We start from the raw sequence: 19635 nt of genomic DNA on the forward strand, positions 1-19635 counted from the left end.
AGAATTTTTCCCATCGATGAAAAATCAGAGGGATATTAATGTTTTCAAAAAATTCCCCATTCTCTCTGCTGCCCCCGCTGGCGGCAGTGGGAGGGACTATAAAACCCGGAAGTTTAGTGCCTCACTCAGTCTCTGCCAGGCCCAGGAAGCGAGAGGGTTACGGCTCACTGAGCTGCGAATAACACTGAACGCACGCCTACTCCACGGTGAGTCCCCTCGATGCGGCTGAAAAGTGGCTGCAGCCCAATTGTTTGCCTCGCCTTTTTAAAAAGTTTGTGTTCACAAAATGAATTTTGGTTGTCGGGTGGCTGCAGCCCAATTGTTTGCCTCGCCTTTTTGACAAGTTTGTGTTCACAAAATGAATTTTGGTTGTCAGATGGCTGTAGCCCAATTGTTTGCCTTGGCTTGGCTTTTAAAATCATTGCAACAGTTGGATTCCAGCCCAATAATCCATTTGCCCCACAATGTGTATACTAGCCCTCTGGAAACCAGTACATTCGGCCCGAAACATCCATACTAGCGCAACAGACAGCCCCCCCCCACTGGTGAGCAATATTGGAATTGGTGGAGAGGCGGAATATTGCTTTGGTGATATATACACATAAATAATCAGATAAAGTACAATGGGCTATTAATGTTCAGAGTTTTGATTGAGTTGAGTTTAATAGCCTGATGGCTGTGGGGAAGCAGCTATTCCTGAACCTGGATGTTGCAGATTTCGGGCTCCTGTACCTTCTACCTGAAGGCAGCGGGAAGATGAATGAATGGCCAGAATGGTGTGGATCCTTGATGATGCTGGCAGTCTTTTTGAGGCAGCGACTGCGATAGATCCCCTCGATGGTAGGGAAGTCAGAGCGATGATGGACTTCGTAGTGCTTACAACTTTTTGCAGTTTTTTCCGCTCCTGGGCGCTCAAGTTGCCAAACCAAGCCACGATGCAACCGGTCAGCATGCTTTCTACTGTGCACCTGTCGAAATTCGAGAGGACGTTGATGTGCTTTCTTTATAATTGCATCAGTGTTCTCTGACCAGGAGAGATCTTCAGAGATATGCACGCCCAGGAATTTGAAGCTCTTGACCCTCTCCACCATCGACCCGTTGATATGAACGGGACTATGGGTCCCCATCCTACCCCTTCCAAAATCCACAATCAATTCCTTGGTTTTCCAGGTTATTGTGCTGGCACCATTTGGTCAAAAGATCGATCTCACTTCTATACTCTGATTCATCTGCATCAGTGATACTTACCACAACAGTGGTGTCGTCAGCGAACTTGATGATGGAGTTCGCACTATGACCGGCTATGCAGTCATGAGTATGGAGTAAGTACACTAAACTGCCAGATGTTCGAGGTGTGGAGAACACGAGTTGGATAGGACTGCAACGTCTGAGCACCACGTCTGAGCACCCTCCTCTCCCTTTCCCAGATGCCTGCATACGGTCCATGCGGTGGACCTTCGCTCCATAGATGCTGGCTCATCCACTGAGTTTCTCCAGCATTTTTATCTACCTTCGATTTCTGCAGCATCTGTAGTTCCTTCTTAAACATTTGACATATCATGAGACACTTTAGGAATGCAAATGTTACTTTTGAAAGCGTTTAAGAAGGAACTGTAGATGCTGGAAAATCGAAGGTAGACAAAAGTGCTGGAGAAACTCAGCGGGTGCAGCAGCATCTATGGAGCGGAGGAAATAGGCAACTTTTTGGGCCAAAACCCATCTTCAGACTGATGTAGGGTGGGGGGCGGGGAGAAGAAATGGGAAAGGAAGAGGAGGAGCCCGAGGGCTATGGAAGAGCTGAGAAGGGGAGGAGACAGCAAGGGCTACCGGAAATTGGAGAAGTCAATGTTCATGCCGCTAGTTTTCACCCTAGCAGCAATTTCCAGTAGCCCTTGCTGTCTCCTCCCCTTTTCAGCTCTCCCTCAGCCCTCTGGTCCTCCTCTTACTTTTTCCTTTCTTCTCCCCGCCCCCCCCCACCCTATATCAGTCTGAAGAAGGGTTCCGGCCCGAAACGTTGCCTATTTCCTTCGCTCCATAGATGCTGCTGCACCCGTTGAGTTTCGCCAGCACTTTTGAAAGCAGCAGGAATAATTGGAATGTTTATTAAAAAGGCTTGTGAGACCCATAATGGCAAAGGTATACCATGACACCCTGGAAAATGTAGACTACTTTCTATATCTCAAGAGCCACTTCAAGGCAAATGTTGACATTTATGACAAAATTTGCCAACACTTTCTGTGCAACAACACAGCCCTAGGCCAGTTGGGCAATGTCCTGTTAGAAGCTCACGGTATCAAATCCAGCAGAGGTCAATATCGCCACCATTGACTTTCTAATTGCACTCAGTCATCCCCTTTGGACAGTCGAAAACAGACAGACTATTTTAATTTTAAGCCCTTGCCATAGGCAGAGTCTCTCAGAGGGGGCAAAGGAAAAGATTCAAGGATGTTCTTAGCAAACGATATTTGGCTCTCAGAGCCACCTTTAAAAAATACAATATCCTCACCAACTCTTGGGAGTCCCTGACCCGTGACTGCTCAAAGTGGAAAAGCATTCAGGATGGTAAGGAGAAACTCAAGAAAAATATGTTGTATCACAATGTGAGAGTATTTCATTAAAGGGTTGTTCAAATTGCTGGAGAGGCAACAGTAATGATAAGGAACACCTTAATCTAAAAAAAGAAGAAACAGGCTCTATATTACTTGAGAATCTGTTATTGAAATGCAAAGAGATGGGATAGCCCAGGAGACCTTTCATATAAGATCAGAAGCAAACTGAATAAAACAATGAAGATGGAGAGATCAACACAGCCGGAAGGAAGAGAATCTGCACTCAACAGAACAGCCGTCACCCTCTGCAGAACAGGCTATCATGCTTGTGAAGGATTTCTCCTTTCTACTAGATGTAATGTGTTATTAAACCTAATGTGCTCATCACCTATATATCTCTACGCATAGTGGTTTGTTAGTTTAGAGTTACAGGGTGGGAACAGGCCACAATTATTGATAAATAATTTAGGCAAACATTGTACTTATTGCATTGGAACTACATTTTCTGTCATTTTAAACTGTAATTGATATTCATCCACAAATTATAATTGTTTCTCTCATCTCTGAAGTTTAACTCAAAACTAATGGAAAAACTTATAAAGGTGAGACTAACCTTTGACTTTTGTCTTGAGCTCAAACATATTTCCCTGCTCGTCTTCTTGAAATTTTCACCATTGCACAATTGTTCTTTTGATGTATCTATTCCACGCGTTTTTATCAGTTCTGTTTGGAGTCTGTCAAACTTGGACTTGAACCATTTATGTGCTTCCTCCAAATTAGCACTGATCTGAAAATATCACAACACTGTGTCAAATATCACTACACAATAAGGACATAGCTTCATGCAGGTGCACATCTAAAGACTCATTGCATGCCCAACAGTGTACCATCGTTGCTTTGTACCATTGTGCACTCTTGTTACTCATGTGAGCTTATCTAAGCACCTCCAAAAGCCATGGCCATTAGATAATGAAAGGGAATATCATTAAGTCATGTACCATTTTAAGAATAAGGAGTAAGCCATTTAGAACGGAGACGAGGAAACACTTTTTCCTCACAGAGTGTTGTGAGTCTGTGGAATTCTCTGCCTCAGAGGGCGTGGAGGCAGGTTCTCTGGATGCTTTTAAGAGAGAGCGAGATAGTGCTCTAAAAAATAGTGGAGTCAGGGGATATGGGGGAGAAGGCAGGAACGGGGTACTGATTGGGGATGATCAGCCATGATCACATTGAATGGTGGTGCTGGCTCGAAGGGCTGAATGGCCTACTCCTGCACCTATTGTCTATTAACTTGGAAATAAATTGACATTTCTTCAAGGTTGCTGGATCTAAATCCTGGGCTATCAGAAGGATTCAAATGGTTCATGAAAGCAACTCACTACACTTTCCCAATGACAATTAGAGATGATCAAGATATGCTACCCTAAGTAGTGTTGTCCATGTCCCATAAATGAATATAAAAACATTTGGTAAAATAGAATATGTTATTAATGTAGAATATGTATTAATGTAATTAAAGCTTGATTTAAGAGTTGTCTTTAGTACAACAGTCTGTAATCAATGTTACTCAGCAATAGAAATGGTTAAGCAATTTACATTTATATGTTTAATATTTGGAAAAATTAAAGTTTTTTGAACCAAAAGAGCTACTGAAAAATAGGAAAGCTAAATATAAAAGTAATCTTTGATAGTCATGTAAAAAAAGGCCTTCAATGTGCTGGGAATAGGTTTTAGTGTTTGTAAATAAATATTCTATTTTGCTGTCTCCAATTGTTAAGGCTTCCACTCACATTCAAAATCGAATCTCCTTAGTTCCAGGATTTATTGATTAAGCTGTCACTTAAAGAGAATTCCAATTTGAGTAATATAAAATGTTTTTACATATTAAATATTGGTTAAGGTTTAGACAAATCAGTAATATCACTCGGAAATCTTATTGCAACACCGAACATACAGGGTTAAACATTCTGATTTTGAATGCAACTTGATAAAAGAGAGAAACCATGGCCAACATGTTACAGTGGTGATAATTGTGAAACCATTAACATTCACCAGGAGTACTCTGTGAACCTGAGCCGTCTTGGGATTTCCATACACATGTAAAGGGAATCCTTTAGCACTTGGCAGGGATTCGGCACTCTCCTGCAGTAGTTCAGATTCATATGCTGATTCCAGGCCTTAGGTTCATTTGCAAAACTATAAAACAATGTTAATTAGGTTGACGAGATGGTTTTGTAGAACACGAACAATACAAAAACAAACTATGTCACAGTTCACATCCTCCCACCTGTTGTGATTCCAAACTTGCTTCCTTTAGCTTGTGCTCAGTTTCCTCTGTGCAATTTTGTAGATGTTTTACCTTCTCCTCAAGACCCTAGAAACAAAAATAAATATTTTGGGGTTCTTGTAATTGTCCTATGTAAAATAATTTAGCAAAAGCATGCCAATGCTAATCTCTTGAACCAGAATTGGTGAGATTATTGTAGAAACAAGGAACTGCAAATGCTGGTTTAAACAAAAGGACATAAAGTGATTAATTAACTCAGCGGATTGGGCATCATCTCTGGAGAACATAGATAGGTGACATTTTGGGTCGAAATTATTATTTCAGCCTTTCGGCATTAAAGATCTGAAAGATCTCATGTATTTGACAATATTTTGCAATCAAATTGTAGCATCGATTATAAGGAACTTGTTATTCATCTCAGATTCAATTTAATTAATTAATCTAGTTATGAGATTAATAAATAGAGCCATATGTAGAAAAATCAGAAAACCTGTTGATACTTTTCTAAACTAGCTCATATAAGGTCACTGCAGAATCAGAAAGACATGGCAGGAAGTATTTAACTTTGAGCTCAAAACATTAACGACAGAATCTTAACCAAGCAGTTTTCAGCTTTAAGACTCCTTAGATTACTAGCTCAATTAATGTCAACTGAATATCTCACTGAACCTGGTAGTTCACAAATGGCTCAACTGAAAGTGCAACACTAATAGGAAGGTATTGTGGGGCCAGAAATATATTATTTCTAACCTCATGATAGTTTCTCACAAAAATATACAAGATAATGTTGGTAAATCGTTTCTGCAAGCAGTCTCTAGCAAGGCAATTCTCCATTTGGTACAGATTGATGTAGTCTGACTTGCATTGTTGCTCCAAGATCTCCAGTTTGCACTAGCTTTGCCTTGACTTCATGAAAGTGCTGAGTCATCGATCCAGAGGCCTGCATGGAAATTATGTCATACTTTCCGTGGGCACCAAGAAGTGGCCACTCCTTTTCACCAAAATTGCAAATAGTGTACAAATGAGAAACATAGAAAATAGGTGCAGGAGCAGGTCATTCGGCCCTTCGAGCCTGCACCGCCATTCAATATGATCGTGGCTGATCAACCAACTCAGTATCCTGTACCTGCCTTCTCTCCATACCCCCTAATCCCTTTAGCCACAAGGGCCACATCTAACTCCCTCTTAAATATAGCCAATGAACTGGTCTCAACTACCTTCTGTGGCAGAGAATTCCAGAGATTCACCACTCTCTGTATGAAAAATGTTTTCCTCATCTCGGTCCTAAAAGATTTCCCCCTTATCCTTAAACTGTGACCCCTTGTTCTGGACTTCCCCAACATCGGGAACAATCTTCCTGCATCTAGCCTGTCCAACCCCTTAAGAATTAAGAGACTGTGGGCTGCTGAAATTTGCTCTGAATGATACTCAACTGAATCTTCCCAAACACATCCTACCCAATTTACTTTCATCTTCAAGTTACTCATTGTAGAAATGTAGTAATATATCAGTTCAAATACTGAATTTGACCAAACTATTTCATGCTACAAGAGTATTTTTTAAATAAAAATTTGGAAAAAAGAGACACCCACCTGACATTTATTCCTCAGCTCCAGACTGAGCTTACATTCTTTCTTTAGCTGAATTTCTTGTTGTCTGTAGAGTGATGATGCTTCATTTTGACTTTTTGCCACATTCTGAAGTTCCTCTTGCAACATCTGCATCTCTTTCCTAAACGTTGAAATCATTTGAGACTGCAGGAGAAAAATACCCACAGTAAAACAGAATGTAAAAGACGGACAGAATTGTAAAAATATTCAGTCAGGAAAACTGAAAAAATGTGAAGATTATCTATCATATACAAGGCTGAAATGGGGAGTTGTGGTGGAACAATCAACCCTTTCCTGCTTGTGAGCAACTCCAAAAGAACCCAAGCAGCTTGACAATATCTAGGACAGAGCGTACATATGAACAATATATCTGCCTTTGAATCCAATGTCCACATCACAAATCTATTACAAACATCTATTACAAGCCCACTGACTTCCGTAGCTATCTAGACTACACTTCTTCCCACCCTGTTTCCTGTAACAACTCTATCCCCCACTTCCAATTCCTCCGTCCAAGCCACATCTGCACCCAGGGTGAGGTGTTCCATACCAGGTCATCGGAGATGTTCTCATTCTTGAGGGAACGGGGGTTGCCCTCTTCCATCAAAGATGAGGCTCTCACTAGGGTTTCTTGATTCTCCTCCCCCATTCAAAAAAAAGACAGAGTCCCCCTTGTCCTCACCTTCCACCCTATCAGCCGTCGCATACAGCACATAATCCGCCATTTTCGCCATCTCCAACAGGATCCCACTACGAACCACATCTTCCCATCTCCACCCCTTTCAGCTTTCACAGAGACCATTCCCTCCACAACTCCCTGGTCAACTCATCCCTTCCCTCCCAAACCACACACTCCCCAGGTACTTTCCCTTGCAACAGCAAAAGATTCAAGAGACATTTATTGTCACATGCACCAATTGGTACAGTGAAATTTGGGGTCACCATACAGCCATACGAATAAAAAAAAAAAACACAGAACACGAGTCTTTAACATAAACATCCCCACATAGCGGAATCAAAGTTTCTCACTGTGGGAAGGCACCAAAGTTGTCATCCTCCTCTTTGATGTTCTTTGAAGTTCACCTGTGGTCGGAGCCTTCCAAGCCCCCCGTAGTCATCTCAACGGTGGCCCGATGTTCAGGCCCGCTCGCCGAGATGAGGGAACTCCGACGTCAAAGGGAAGAACACCTTCAGCGGCTTGGTCTTCCGAATCGGCCACTTCTTACCGGAGACCGCGGCTCCCGAAGTCCACAGGTCGAGCTGGGCGGAGATTCACGCTGGCGGCCCACGGCAAAGGGATCCCAGGACTCCGCAATGTTGAAGTCAGCGCCGCCCGCGGCTGGGAGCTGCTCAAACCACAGCTCCACGATGTTGAAGCAGCAGGCCCAACACTCTGGAGCGTCAAACGGCGATTCAGGTAAGGCATTGCTTGCTCCGCGGTGAATCTAGTGCTGCGCCGCCGCTGATGCTCTGGTCCGGTCTCCGGCAGGAAAGGCTGCGCCAATCCAGTTGGTAGGCCGCGAGGAGGGGGGGGGGGGGGCGAGGACGCGACTCGGAGAATTATCGCATCCTCGCCAGGAAGTGACTGGGAAACGGTTTCCCCCTTACCCTACCCACCTCCCCCACATAAAAATACTTTAAAAATCCTCCAAAACATACTTTTAAACAGACTAAAAATAAAAAAAAGATGGAAAAACAGAGACTGTAGGCAGCGGCTGCCATAATGCAACACCTGTCCCTATACCTCCCCCTTCTACTCCGTCCAAGGACCCCAACAGTCTTTTCAGGTGAGGCAGAGGTTCACTTGCACCTCCTCCAACCTCATCTACTGTATCCGCAGTTCCAGGGGTGGACTCCTGTATATCGGCAAGACCAAGCACAGGCTTGGCGATCGTTTCGCTGAACACCTCCGCTCGGTCCACCCATACCTACATGATATCCCTTTTTCTAAACACTTTAACTCCCTGTCCCATTCCCACACTGACCTTTCTGTCCTGGGCCTCCTCCATTGTCAGAGTGAGGCCCAGCTTAAATTGGAGGAACAGCACCTCATATTTTGTTCGGGTAGCTTGCAGCATGAACATTGGCGTCTCTAACTTCAAGTTGCCCTTGCTTTCCCCCTCTCTCCATCCCCTCCCCTTCCCAGTTCTCCTACCAGTCTTACTGACTCTGACTACATTTTATCTCTGTGCTGCCCAATCCCCTGACATCAGTCTGAGAAGGGTCTCGACCCAAAACGTCACCCATTCCTTCTCTCCAGAGATGCTGCCTGTCCCGCTGAGTTATTCCATCATTTTGTGTCTATCAACATCACAAATCCTTGCTCTCTGACCTGTTGAATGTTCCTACAATTATTGTCAGGTTAATAATGCGTCATCTTTAATAAATCCTTGCTGGGTTCCTCTAATCAATCACTCATGTCCAAGAGATTTGATCATTCTATTCATGATTGTTATATTAGGAACTTTGCCTGCCAGTGAGGTAATTCTAGGATGGTACGTTGGCTTCCTGGTACCAAAGGTTCGGATGTCACAGTGTGAGTGCAGAAAATTCTGGAGGAGGAAAATAAACAGTTAGCAGTCACGGTCCATCTGCTAATATACCAGAGATATGAGTAGAAAAATGGATGAGCTCTTGCAGTCATATGTAAAGGGGTTCAGAAAAAGGTTAAGAAGCTGGATCTTTAAAGGTTCTTTTGAGCATTTCTTGATTCTTTGTTTATACCCACACAGACAGGAGACACATTTATTCGAAACAGTTTAGTAAATGATAAGACATTAATGATAACTTAATGCAGATAAATAATGCTCCTAATATTTAAGTACCTGCTCATTGTTCTTTTTCTGATATTGGTCTTTTATTATCTCCATCTGCTTCAAGTCAGCTTCAAACTCCTGAACAAAAAATACAGCTTGTTAGAATAGGCAACTGACAATCAGTCTTTTTCTTTTGGGGGAACATTGTTGAATAATAGTATATAATAAAATGATACAATAAAATAATTATAAAATGAAGCAATCAGTTCAGGTTAACTCAATCAAATCTGAACATTGGGCACTCCAGTTTGATTGTATCTTATAATCATTATGAAAACAGTACCTTATTTACTCAAACAAAATACATAATCGATAGAGTAACTAATTGGAAATGTGTGACAATGTGGCACATTCATAGATTCACTTTACTTACCCTCAGGATTCAGGAAGTATTATGACATCCACAGTAAAAAAAAGTCACACGCTAACCACCCCCCACACACACACACTAACCCCCCCCCCCTTGATATTATATTAATATTATTCATTCGCTCCTTTTTCCCCATCCCCCGCCATATCCACTCACACATAACCCCCAACTGCGCAGGCGCGGCTAGAGGGGGGGCTGGAGAGGGAGGGGGAGGGGGGTAGAGAGGGAGAGGGAGGGGGTAGAGATTGAGAGGTGGGAGGCCGGCATCACAGGTGAGGGCTGGTGAATCAAATTTACAGATGAGGGGATTTTTGAAATCATGAGGTAAATCTTTACCGGAATATGTAAAAATGTCACCGTTACCGCGTCGGGTTTTTGAGGAGATGTGAATAAAAGAAAAAGTTCAAGTAAACAAGCAAACATCCCCTCAAGTAAACATCCAAGATCAGAATGTTGCATTATATATGATTATCCATTAAAATCATTTCTGCATTTATCAAACAAACTGTCAGCCAATTAAGTCTAATGGCAGTTGGATCTGGTGGAGATCCCCCATTTTATATTGGAGAAGCTTCCCACAGATCATGTGTCAGATTACTTTTGGTATAGTCTCTGTGGTAATATAAAAATAAAGTGGCTAGCAGCCTCAAATCTAACACGATAGCATAAGATTTAGAGGTACAGGTATATGGGCCAAATGCGGGCAAATGGGACTGTATTACACGAGGCATCTTGGTCGCATGGACAAATTAGGCCTAAGGGCCTGTTTCTGTGCTGTATGTGACTCTAATATTTTGTCGAATGGGTACTGTATCCATTGCTTGGTGAAGCAGCAAGGTGGAAATTCTACGATAAGCAATGGTGTGTGTGGCAGAGAGAGCAACGGATGAGAAACAAGATGTTTTGGAGTTTACCAACACTGTTTTGACTAAGATGCTGTTTTTCAGATAAGGTGTCAAACTAAAGTAATGCCTGGCTCCTCAGGACTATAATAACCATTGAGCAAAAGACCCACCTTCGATCACACTACACACTCCTTGCCCACTGTTTTAGGTCAAAGACAAATGTCCCATAGGAATTTAAAATTACCAGTCAACTAATCACTCCAGAAAGACTATTTCCACCTCTGCAATATCACCCACGTTCACCCTTGCCCGAGCTCATTTGCAGCCAAGATCCTCTCATCTCTTTAGAACTGTTTATTCCAAAGTTCTACTGCCACAATCCCATCTGCGCTAAAGCCTGTTTCAACTGAAAAAATATTTTTGTCCCTGGATGATGAGAAGAGGTAATAGGGCAATTAGTGCATTTCCTGTGGTTGTGTGGGAAGGTGCTGTGAGATGGGGAGATTGAGTTTTCAATAGCACTGTGAGTGCATCTTCACAAGAAACCTGCAGTGGTTCAAGATAGATCACCACCACCACCACCACATATCAGGGCAATGAGAGAAGGGCAATGCAGGCCAGCCCTGCCAGCAATTGCAAATTTTAAAATATGAATACATTGAAAAGTATTATAGGTTTCTGACCATAGAAAGTGCCTTTGTTTTCTGAACTGACGTCTTTACTATTTGAAATGAGAATATTTTTGAGAGACCCCAAAATGCAATAACCTAGTGTTTTTAAATAAGTTCACACATAATAACAAATATCATGAAACATACCTTGATTCTTTCTGTATTTTGAGCAGCAGTTTTTTTCGACTCCAGATAGTGTTTCAGCTGTGTTTTCTGATCTTTGATCTTTGCCTTCAAACACATTATGCTCTTCTCAAATTCAGTAACTTTCAGTCGCAATTCTCTATTAGCCCGTGAAAGATCTGCAGATCTGGATGTGGTCTCATCCAGAGCTTTTCTAAGCTGAAATTAGAAAATAGTTGGAAGTAAATGTGAATGATAGATTTTGCATTCAATATGTTCATATTTTAATTGTGTCTAAGGAAGTGTTACACCCAAATTAATTTTTCGCTCAATGTGAATAAAATCCCATGGGCTTCAAATTCTAAAGGGTGTCGTTGCTTTTGAGATCAAACATGCCATTTGATATTCTGATATCAAAGGTAAATGTATTACAAAATTACTTGCTCCTATTTAATAAGTCTTAATCTCAATCAAGCATTTCTGAGGATCTTGAGGTAATTCATCTGTTTATTCAGTATATTTATAAATGACTTAAATACGGTTAAAGAAAACCACCTGCACTTCATCAAATTTAGTGCTGCATTCAATTATCACTATGTAAGTTGTTTCTTCACCATGAGAGATACTAATTACAGGGCTGAAGAAGGGTTTCGGCCCGAAACATCGCCTATTTCCTTCGCTCCATAGATGCTGCTGCACCCGCTGAGTTTCTCCAGCAATTTTGTGTACCTAATTACAGGCTGTTAGTTTAGGTTTATTATTGTCACACGTACCGAGGTACAGTGAAAAGCTTTGTTTTGCATGCTATCCAAACAGATCAATAGCGCACTCTAAAGAAGCGTCTCAACCTGAAGTGTCACCTATCCATGTTCTCCAGAGATGCTGCCTGACCTGATGAGTTACTCCAGCAAATTGTGTCCTTTTTAACAAGCATCTGCACTTCATCAAATTTAGTGCTTCAATATTATGACCATGAAAAACAAAGGTATTGGAAGGTACAGTGAAAACTTTGTTTTGGGCTATCCCCAATTCAGAAGCGTGGCAACATAGTGTCACCTATCCATGTTCTCCAGAGGGTGCCTGATAAGTTACTGCTGGGAGCATCTGCAGTTATTTCAATATTATGACATCAGGGTATGATGCCCCCTTCAGAATGGACACAAAGCTGGGTGGCAGTGTGAACAAAATATATTAATGATTTGATGGAGGATGCATTATGAGCACATGACAGGGTGTGCTTGGACAGGTGTGGGGGAGTGGGCAGATGCATGGCAGATTAAGTTTAATGTGGATAAATGTGAGGTTATCCACTTTGGTGGCAAGAATAAGAAGGCAGATTATTATCTGAATGGTGTCAGATTATGAAAAGGGGAAGTGCAACGAGACCTGGGTGTCCTTGTACACCAGTCACTGAAAGTAAGCATTCAAGTACAGCAGGCAGTGAAGAAAGCTAATGGCATGGTAGCCTTCATAACGAGATTTGGGTATAGGAGCAAAGAGGTCCATCTGCAGCTGTACAGGGCACTGGTGAGACCACACCTGGAGTATTGTGTGCAGTTTTGATCTCCTAATTTGAGGAAGGACAATCTTGCTATTGAGGGAGTGCAGCGTAGGTTCACAAGGTTGATTCCCGGGATTACGGGACTGTCATATGATGAAAGAATGCAACGACTGGGATGGTATTCACTGGAATTTAGAAGGATGAGCGGAGATCTTATAGAAACATATAAAGTTATTAAGGGATTGGAAACGTTAGATGCAGGAAACTATTTCCCGATGTTGGGGGATTCCAGAACCAGGGGCCACAGTTTAAGAATAAGGGGTAGACTATTTAGAACTGAGATGAGGAAAAACCTTTTCACCCTGAAAGTTGTGAATGTGTGGAATTCTCTGCCTCAGAACACAATGGAGGCCGATTCACTGGATGCATTCAAAAGAGAGTTAAAGGTCTATGGGCTAGCGGAATCAAGGGATATGGGGAGAAGGCAGGAACGGGGTACTGATTGCGGATGATCAGCCATTATCATCGAAGGGCTGAATGGCCTACTCCTGCACCTATTTTCTATGTATCTATCTATTCAAAACATTCTCCATTTCCCTCCACAGATGCTGCTCGACCCACAAAGTTTCTCTAGCTGTTTCATTTTTGTTGAAACCCAATGCAATCTCTAAGAATTGAACTCCCATTGTTGTAGCCATCAGGGCTCAACATCGTTGTTGCAGCCTTTAGGCTCAACACAGAATTTAACTATTTTAAGATAACCAGCCTTTCCCATTTGTGTTCTTGCCTTGTTTTCAACTGCTCCCATTCATCTCTCTCTATTTAACTACGGAGAAGGAAGGTGGGCCAATGAAGAGCGAGGGAGAGGGGAAGGAGAACGTAGGGAGCAATCCAGGCACAAGGATCATTGAAATGTTATGGATGGTGTAGAAAATAATTATAAAGACGATAATGAAAACTGCTTTCATATTGTGGGGAATAGGACACAAGCAGATAGAAACGTTTATGAAGTTATACTAAACTTTTGTTAGGCCACAGCTGGGTTGCTATGAGCAATTCTGGGCACTACGATTTAGGAAGAGTACATTGGATTCATGTATGTTAACAAGTTTGATACCCTGGTTTCCAAATTGTGACGTTAAATACTTTCCATTTGAGTAAGATTAGTATGCCTTTCTAATCTAAAATAGTATTTCTTTTGACTGGTGAGGGTGTGCAATATTGCTGGGCTTGAAAGATATCCAGTAGTGCAGGGTCCCAACCACAACACACATATTACTTGGTAATGCTGGATGTCTAATCAGCTATTTAATGCATATAGAAGAGATTCACTCCCTCAGTAACCTACTGGAAAAAGGATAAAACTAAAATGGTCTATTCTTCTTCCGCTAAAAATGGAAGCTGTGACTTCAGTAATCAAGCATACATCATGCTGCATATAAACGTGTACAAAAGGAATTAGCAACAGATTTATACTGATTAAAATATTCCCCAAGTTCTGAGCAAAGTTGGTTCCAGATTTCTCCACGCTCCATTGTGGAATGAAGGCTTTCTAGCACATTTCACATAGGATTAGGCATTTCAATGTGCATATCCATCACCCGTTTTCCAACTTGGTCTCAGGTGCTTAAGAACACTGCAGCAGCAGACCTTCAGTCTGAAGAAGGGTCTCGACCCGAAACGTCACCCATTCCTTCTCTCCATAGATGCTGCCTCACCCGCTGTTACTCCAGCATTTTGTGTCTACCTTTGACAAAACATTTGTTGTCATGCACCTTTCTAGGCAGTTAAGATATTTTATGCCTGGAATTAAGTAGAAATGATTTTCACCCTTACTGAAATATTCACAGAATCTTGAGATACAAGAAACTGCAGAAGCTGGAAGCTAGAATTTTCTGAAGGCTATAGGAGGAAATGAGTGGGACAGGCAGTACCTGTGACAAGAAATGGGCAATGTTTTTGGATTGGACCCTTCTTCAGCTTCATAGCACCTTGCCTTCAAAAAACTATTCAAAGATCAATTTTCAATAGTTGCCAAAGTTTGTAAAATATTCTCTGTTAAACAATATACGATTTGTATACTTTTGAATTTTCTTTCCCTGAAAGACAAGCTCATGGTGTAATTCTAATCAGGGACGGAAATCGCTATAAAAACATGGGGGGGGGGGGGGGGGGACACACACACACACACACACAAATCCTTGGTGCCCGCACGCGCACACGGGCGAGGTTTCTGAGGCTTCGGCCGTGCACGCTGTGGACGATAACATCGGGAGCTGACCTGGTTGGAGACCGACTCCAAACTCCAGCAACAGCAGCTTAGTCCGCCCCGAATCGTGGGCCTTGAATCAGCCCGTTTGCGGGGCCTTTCATCACCCGGGGCGGCTTCAAACCGGCCGCGGAATCTTCCATCACCCAGCAGGAGCCTTAATCGCCTCGATGCAGCAATTTGATCGCGGGGCGGTGGAAGAACCCGCGGACAGGCCAATTCAAGCTCCGCTCTATGATCTTTGCTCCACTTGGACGACCTCCCTCCTCCAATTATCGCGCTGAATCATCGTGTCCCGCCACCCCCACCCCGATGCCTGCTGACCGACGTCTCACTCGTTCAATCGGCGCCCTCGATCATCAGTCCCACCCCCACTGTCTCGTGGAAAGCGGAGATTTTTAATAGATTTTTTTTTCAACGAATTTCAAAATCAGGATTACAAAACAAGGGGGGGGGGGATTATCCCCCACCTCTCAAAACATGGAGGGGATGTGTACCCCCTGTCCCCCCAAAGATTTCCGCCCATGATTCTAATAATCGCCTTGATCATGTCTTACCCACAGCTGTGCAATTTGAACAAGATCGCTATTTTCCACCATAAATTTTGAATGTTCGAATTCATCAAACAAATATAATCTAATAAAATGTTAAATCTATTAGCAGTTAATTTGTTTTTGAAGATTTTATTCACTTTCACAAATGACCCATTTCCAGTATCTTTAGGTGTATTTTTTTGGGGAAAGATAGAATTGTAATTAGTCTTACTTCAATGATTTCTTTTTGACTGGCTTTCTTCACTATCTCTCGCTCATTTTGGAATTGTTTTTTCAAAGTTTCAATTTGTTCATTGAATATTTTGGATTCCATTGTTGCATTCTCAGTTTCTTGTTCTCTGCAAAATGTTTATAGTAGGAAGGAAGAGAAAGAAAAGATTAGATTGCATTTAGGTGTACAGTTATCATTCACCGTATACTGTACATTGTAGCAGCTGTGAACAACATTTGCCTGTCTGGGCTCAGATAGCTGAATAGTGTAGGTGATGTGAAACGACTGCTCCTACCAAGCCTATCTTTAATTTAAGAAGGAACTGCAGATGCTGGAAATTCGAAGGTAGACAAAAATGCTGGAGAAACAGCATCTATGGAGCTAAGGAATTAGGCGACGTTTCGGGTCGGACCCCTTTTCAGACGATGTGAGGGTCGGGAAGAAAGGAAGAGGGGAGAGTGGCTGAGGGAGAGCTGGGGAGGGGAAAGAAGGAGAAAGCAGGGACTATCTGAAATTGGAGAAGTCAATGTTCATACCGCTGGGGTGTAAACTACCCAAGCGAAATATGAGGTGCTGCTCCTCCAATTTACGGTGGCCCTCACTCTGGCCAAGGAGGAGGCCCAGGACAGAAAGATCAGATTCGGAATGGGAGGGAGAGTTGAAATGCTGAGCCAGCAGGAGATCAGGTTGGTTATAGCGAACCGAGGTGTTGGGCGAAGTGATCGCCAAGCCTATGCTTGGTCTCACCGATATAGAGCAGTTGACACCTAGAGCAGCGGATGCAATAGATGAGGTTGGAGGAGGTGCAGGTGAACCTCTGCCGCACCTGGAAAGACTGCTTGGGTTCTTGAATGGACTCAAGGTGGGAGGTAAAGCCTATCTTTAATGCTGTTTGCGTGCATGAAAATGGTCTAGCAAAACCAAGGTCAATGAAGCTTAAGGTGGAATGTCCCTCTAATAGCTGGATTCATAACTCGTTGGAGTGACTGCCTATTAACATCACAACATTACTGCAGGTGTTTTTCAGGACAATATTATCATGTAAAACACCTTTAGCTTTTTTATCCATGTCCTGCTGTCTGGTAAAGTGAGATGTTAGGTTGTTCTCTGATGATCCCATTCACAGCCAACAAAACAGCAGGGATAGGATGACTCCCAGACTTCAGTTGAAGAATGGGATATAGATAATGCGCTTCATAAATTACAATAGACAAGGTGCAGGAGTAGGCCATTCAGACCTTCGAGCCAGCACTGCCATTCAATGATCATGGCTGATCATCCAAAATCAGTACCCCATTCCTGCCTTCTCCCCATACCCCTTCATGCCGCTATCCAGAAAGTATCCAGAGAAACGGCCTTCACCGCCCTCTGAGGCAGCGAATTCCACACTCACAACTCTCTGTGTGAGAAAATATTTCCTCATCTCTGTTCTAAATGGCTTACTCCCTATTCTTAAACGGTGGACCCTGGTTCTGGACTCCCCCAACGTCGGGAACATGTTTCCTGTCTCCAGCGTGTCCAAACCCATAATAATCTAATATGTTTCAATAAAATCCCCTCTCATCCTTCTAAATTCCAGAGTATACAAGCCCAACCGCTCCATTCTATCAACATATGTCAGTACCGCCATCCCGGGAATTAACCTTGTGAACCTACACTGCACTCCCTCAATAGCACGTATGTCCTTCCTCAAATTTGGAGACCAAAACTGCACACAATACTCCAGGTGTGGTCTCACTAGGGGCCAGTACAACTGCACAAGGACCTCTGTCCTCCTATACTCAACTCCTCTTGTTATGAAGGCCAACATAACATTCGTATTCTTCACTGCCTGCTGTACCTGCATGCTTACTTTCAGTGACTGATGAACAGGCATCCCCAGATCCCATTGTACTTCCCCTTTTCCCAACTTAACACCATTTAGATAATAATCTGCCTTCCTGATTTTGCCAGCAAAATGGATAACCTCACATTTATCCACATTAAACTGCATCTGCCATGCATCTGCCCACTCACCCAACCGATCCAAGTCACCCTGCATCCTCCTCACAGTTCACACTGCCACCCAGCTTTGTGTCATCTGCAAATTTGCTAATGTTACTTTTAATCCCCTCATCTAAATCATTAATATATATTGTAAATAGCTGGGGTCGCAGCACCGAGCCTTGCGGTAACCCACTAGTCACTGCCTGCCATTCTGAAAGGGACCTGTTAATCCCTACTCTTTGTTTCCTATCTGCCAACCAATTTTCTATCCATGTCAGCACCTATCTCCAATACCATGTGCTCTAATTTTGCCCACTATTCTCCTATTTGGGACCTTATCAAATGCTTTCTGAAAGTCCAGGTACACTACATCCACTATGTGCAATGAACACCTCCAGCAGAGAATCAATCAGTTATTCTAGTTTCATTAGTGATTCCTATCTTCCTCTGTGCAAGACAAAGTAAGGGGAGAACCATTGCATCAAATCTGCACTTCAAGGATACTTTACGCTTCCAAGCAGAGTAAATATAAGCCAATGAAAATGTAATTCCTGCCTCCCGTCTCTAGCACATAACTTCCTTTATCTGTCTGTCTAATGAACAGAAGGATGAGAGGGGACCTTATAGAAACATATAAAATTCTTAAGGGATTGGACAGACTTGGATGCAGGAGAAATGTTCTCCATGTTGGGGGAGTCCAGATCCAGGGGGGGTCACAGTTTAAGAAAAAGGGGTAGGCCATTTAGGACTGAGATGAGGAAAAACCTTTTCACCCAGAAAGTTGAGAATCTGTGGAATTCTCTGCCACAGAAGGCAGTGGGGGCCAATTTACTGGATGTTTTCAAGAGAGAGTTAGAATTAGCTCTTAGGGCAAATGGAATCAAGCGATATCGGGAAAAAGAAGGAACGGGGTACTGATTTTGGATGATCAGCCATGATCATATTGAATAGCGGTGCTTGCTCGAAGGGCCAAATGGCCTACTCCTGCACCTATTTTCTATGTTTCTATAAACACCTTGACGTCAAACGCTTGAAAAAGATTTATGGGTTCCTCTTTGTAAGTTACAAATATTCTTTTCAATTGAAGTATAATATTTGTAGACAATATGTTCTGATAATCCCACATGCTAGGACACTAGTGCCGATTTATGATATGATGAGCATATGATGAGCGTTTGACAGCACTGGGCCTCTACTTGCTGGAGCTTAGAAGGTTGAGGGGGGACCGCATTGAAACTTACAGAATAATGAAAGGCATAGATATACTGGATGTGGAAAGGATGTTTCCCCTGGTGAGAAAGTCTAGGACCAGTGGTCATAGCCTCAGAATTAAAGGGCGCTTTTTTAGAAAGGAGGTGAGGAGGAACTTCTTTAATCAGAGGGTAGCTAATCTGTGGAACTCATTGCCACAGAGGGCTGTGGAGGCCGTCAGTGGATATTTTTAAGGCAGAGAAAGACAAATTCTTGATTAGAATGGGTGTCAAGGGTTATGGGGAGAAGGCAGGAAAATGGGATTAGGAAGCAGAGATGGGATTAGGAAGCAGCCATGATTGAATGGTGGAGTAAATTCAATGGGTCGAATGGCCTAATTCTACTCCTATAAATTGTGAACGTGATTTAACAGATTTTCTGGACTAGTGGGTGTTGCTTCAATTAATACCTCAACACTCATCTGATTCAATTTTTTTTAATGCACACAATATGATAATAAATTATTTGGTGAACCAGGTAAACTGAAAGAGAGCATGAGAACTGGGTCCGTGATAAATTGAAAGAGAGCAAGAGAACTGGGCTGCAACAAATTGAAAAATAACATGTGAACTGGGGTCCCAAGAAGTGGAAAGAA

At 42.6% G+C, this 19635-nt stretch overlaps 1 protein-coding gene across 3 annotated transcripts in view; it reads right to left on the minus strand.

The window, feature by feature from the left end:
* The window catches only part of LOC129703652 (coiled-coil domain-containing protein 150-like), a 54781-nt gene that overhangs the window by 2897 nt on the left and 32249 nt on the right, over positions 1-19635 (minus strand). For all 3 annotated transcript variants that reach the window (XM_055646275.1, XM_055646274.1, XM_055646276.1), the window contains 6 exons: positions 15804-15930; positions 11293-11487; positions 9269-9337; positions 6426-6587; positions 4834-4920; positions 3163-3336 (listed from right to left, as the gene is read on the minus strand). In XM_055646275.1, coding sequence (XP_055502250.1) covers positions 3163-3336; positions 4834-4920; positions 6426-6587; positions 9269-9337; positions 11293-11487; positions 15804-15930 — 814 coding nt within the window. The remainder of the gene's footprint in view (positions 1-3162; positions 3337-4833; positions 4921-6425; positions 6588-9268; positions 9338-11292; positions 11488-15803; positions 15931-19635) is intronic.

This window comes from Leucoraja erinacea, chromosome 14 (genome assembly GCF_028641065.1).
Source record: "Leucoraja erinacea ecotype New England chromosome 14, Leri_hhj_1, whole genome shotgun sequence".
NCBI classification, from domain to species: Eukaryota; Metazoa; Chordata; class Chondrichthyes; order Rajiformes; family Rajidae; genus Leucoraja; species Leucoraja erinaceus.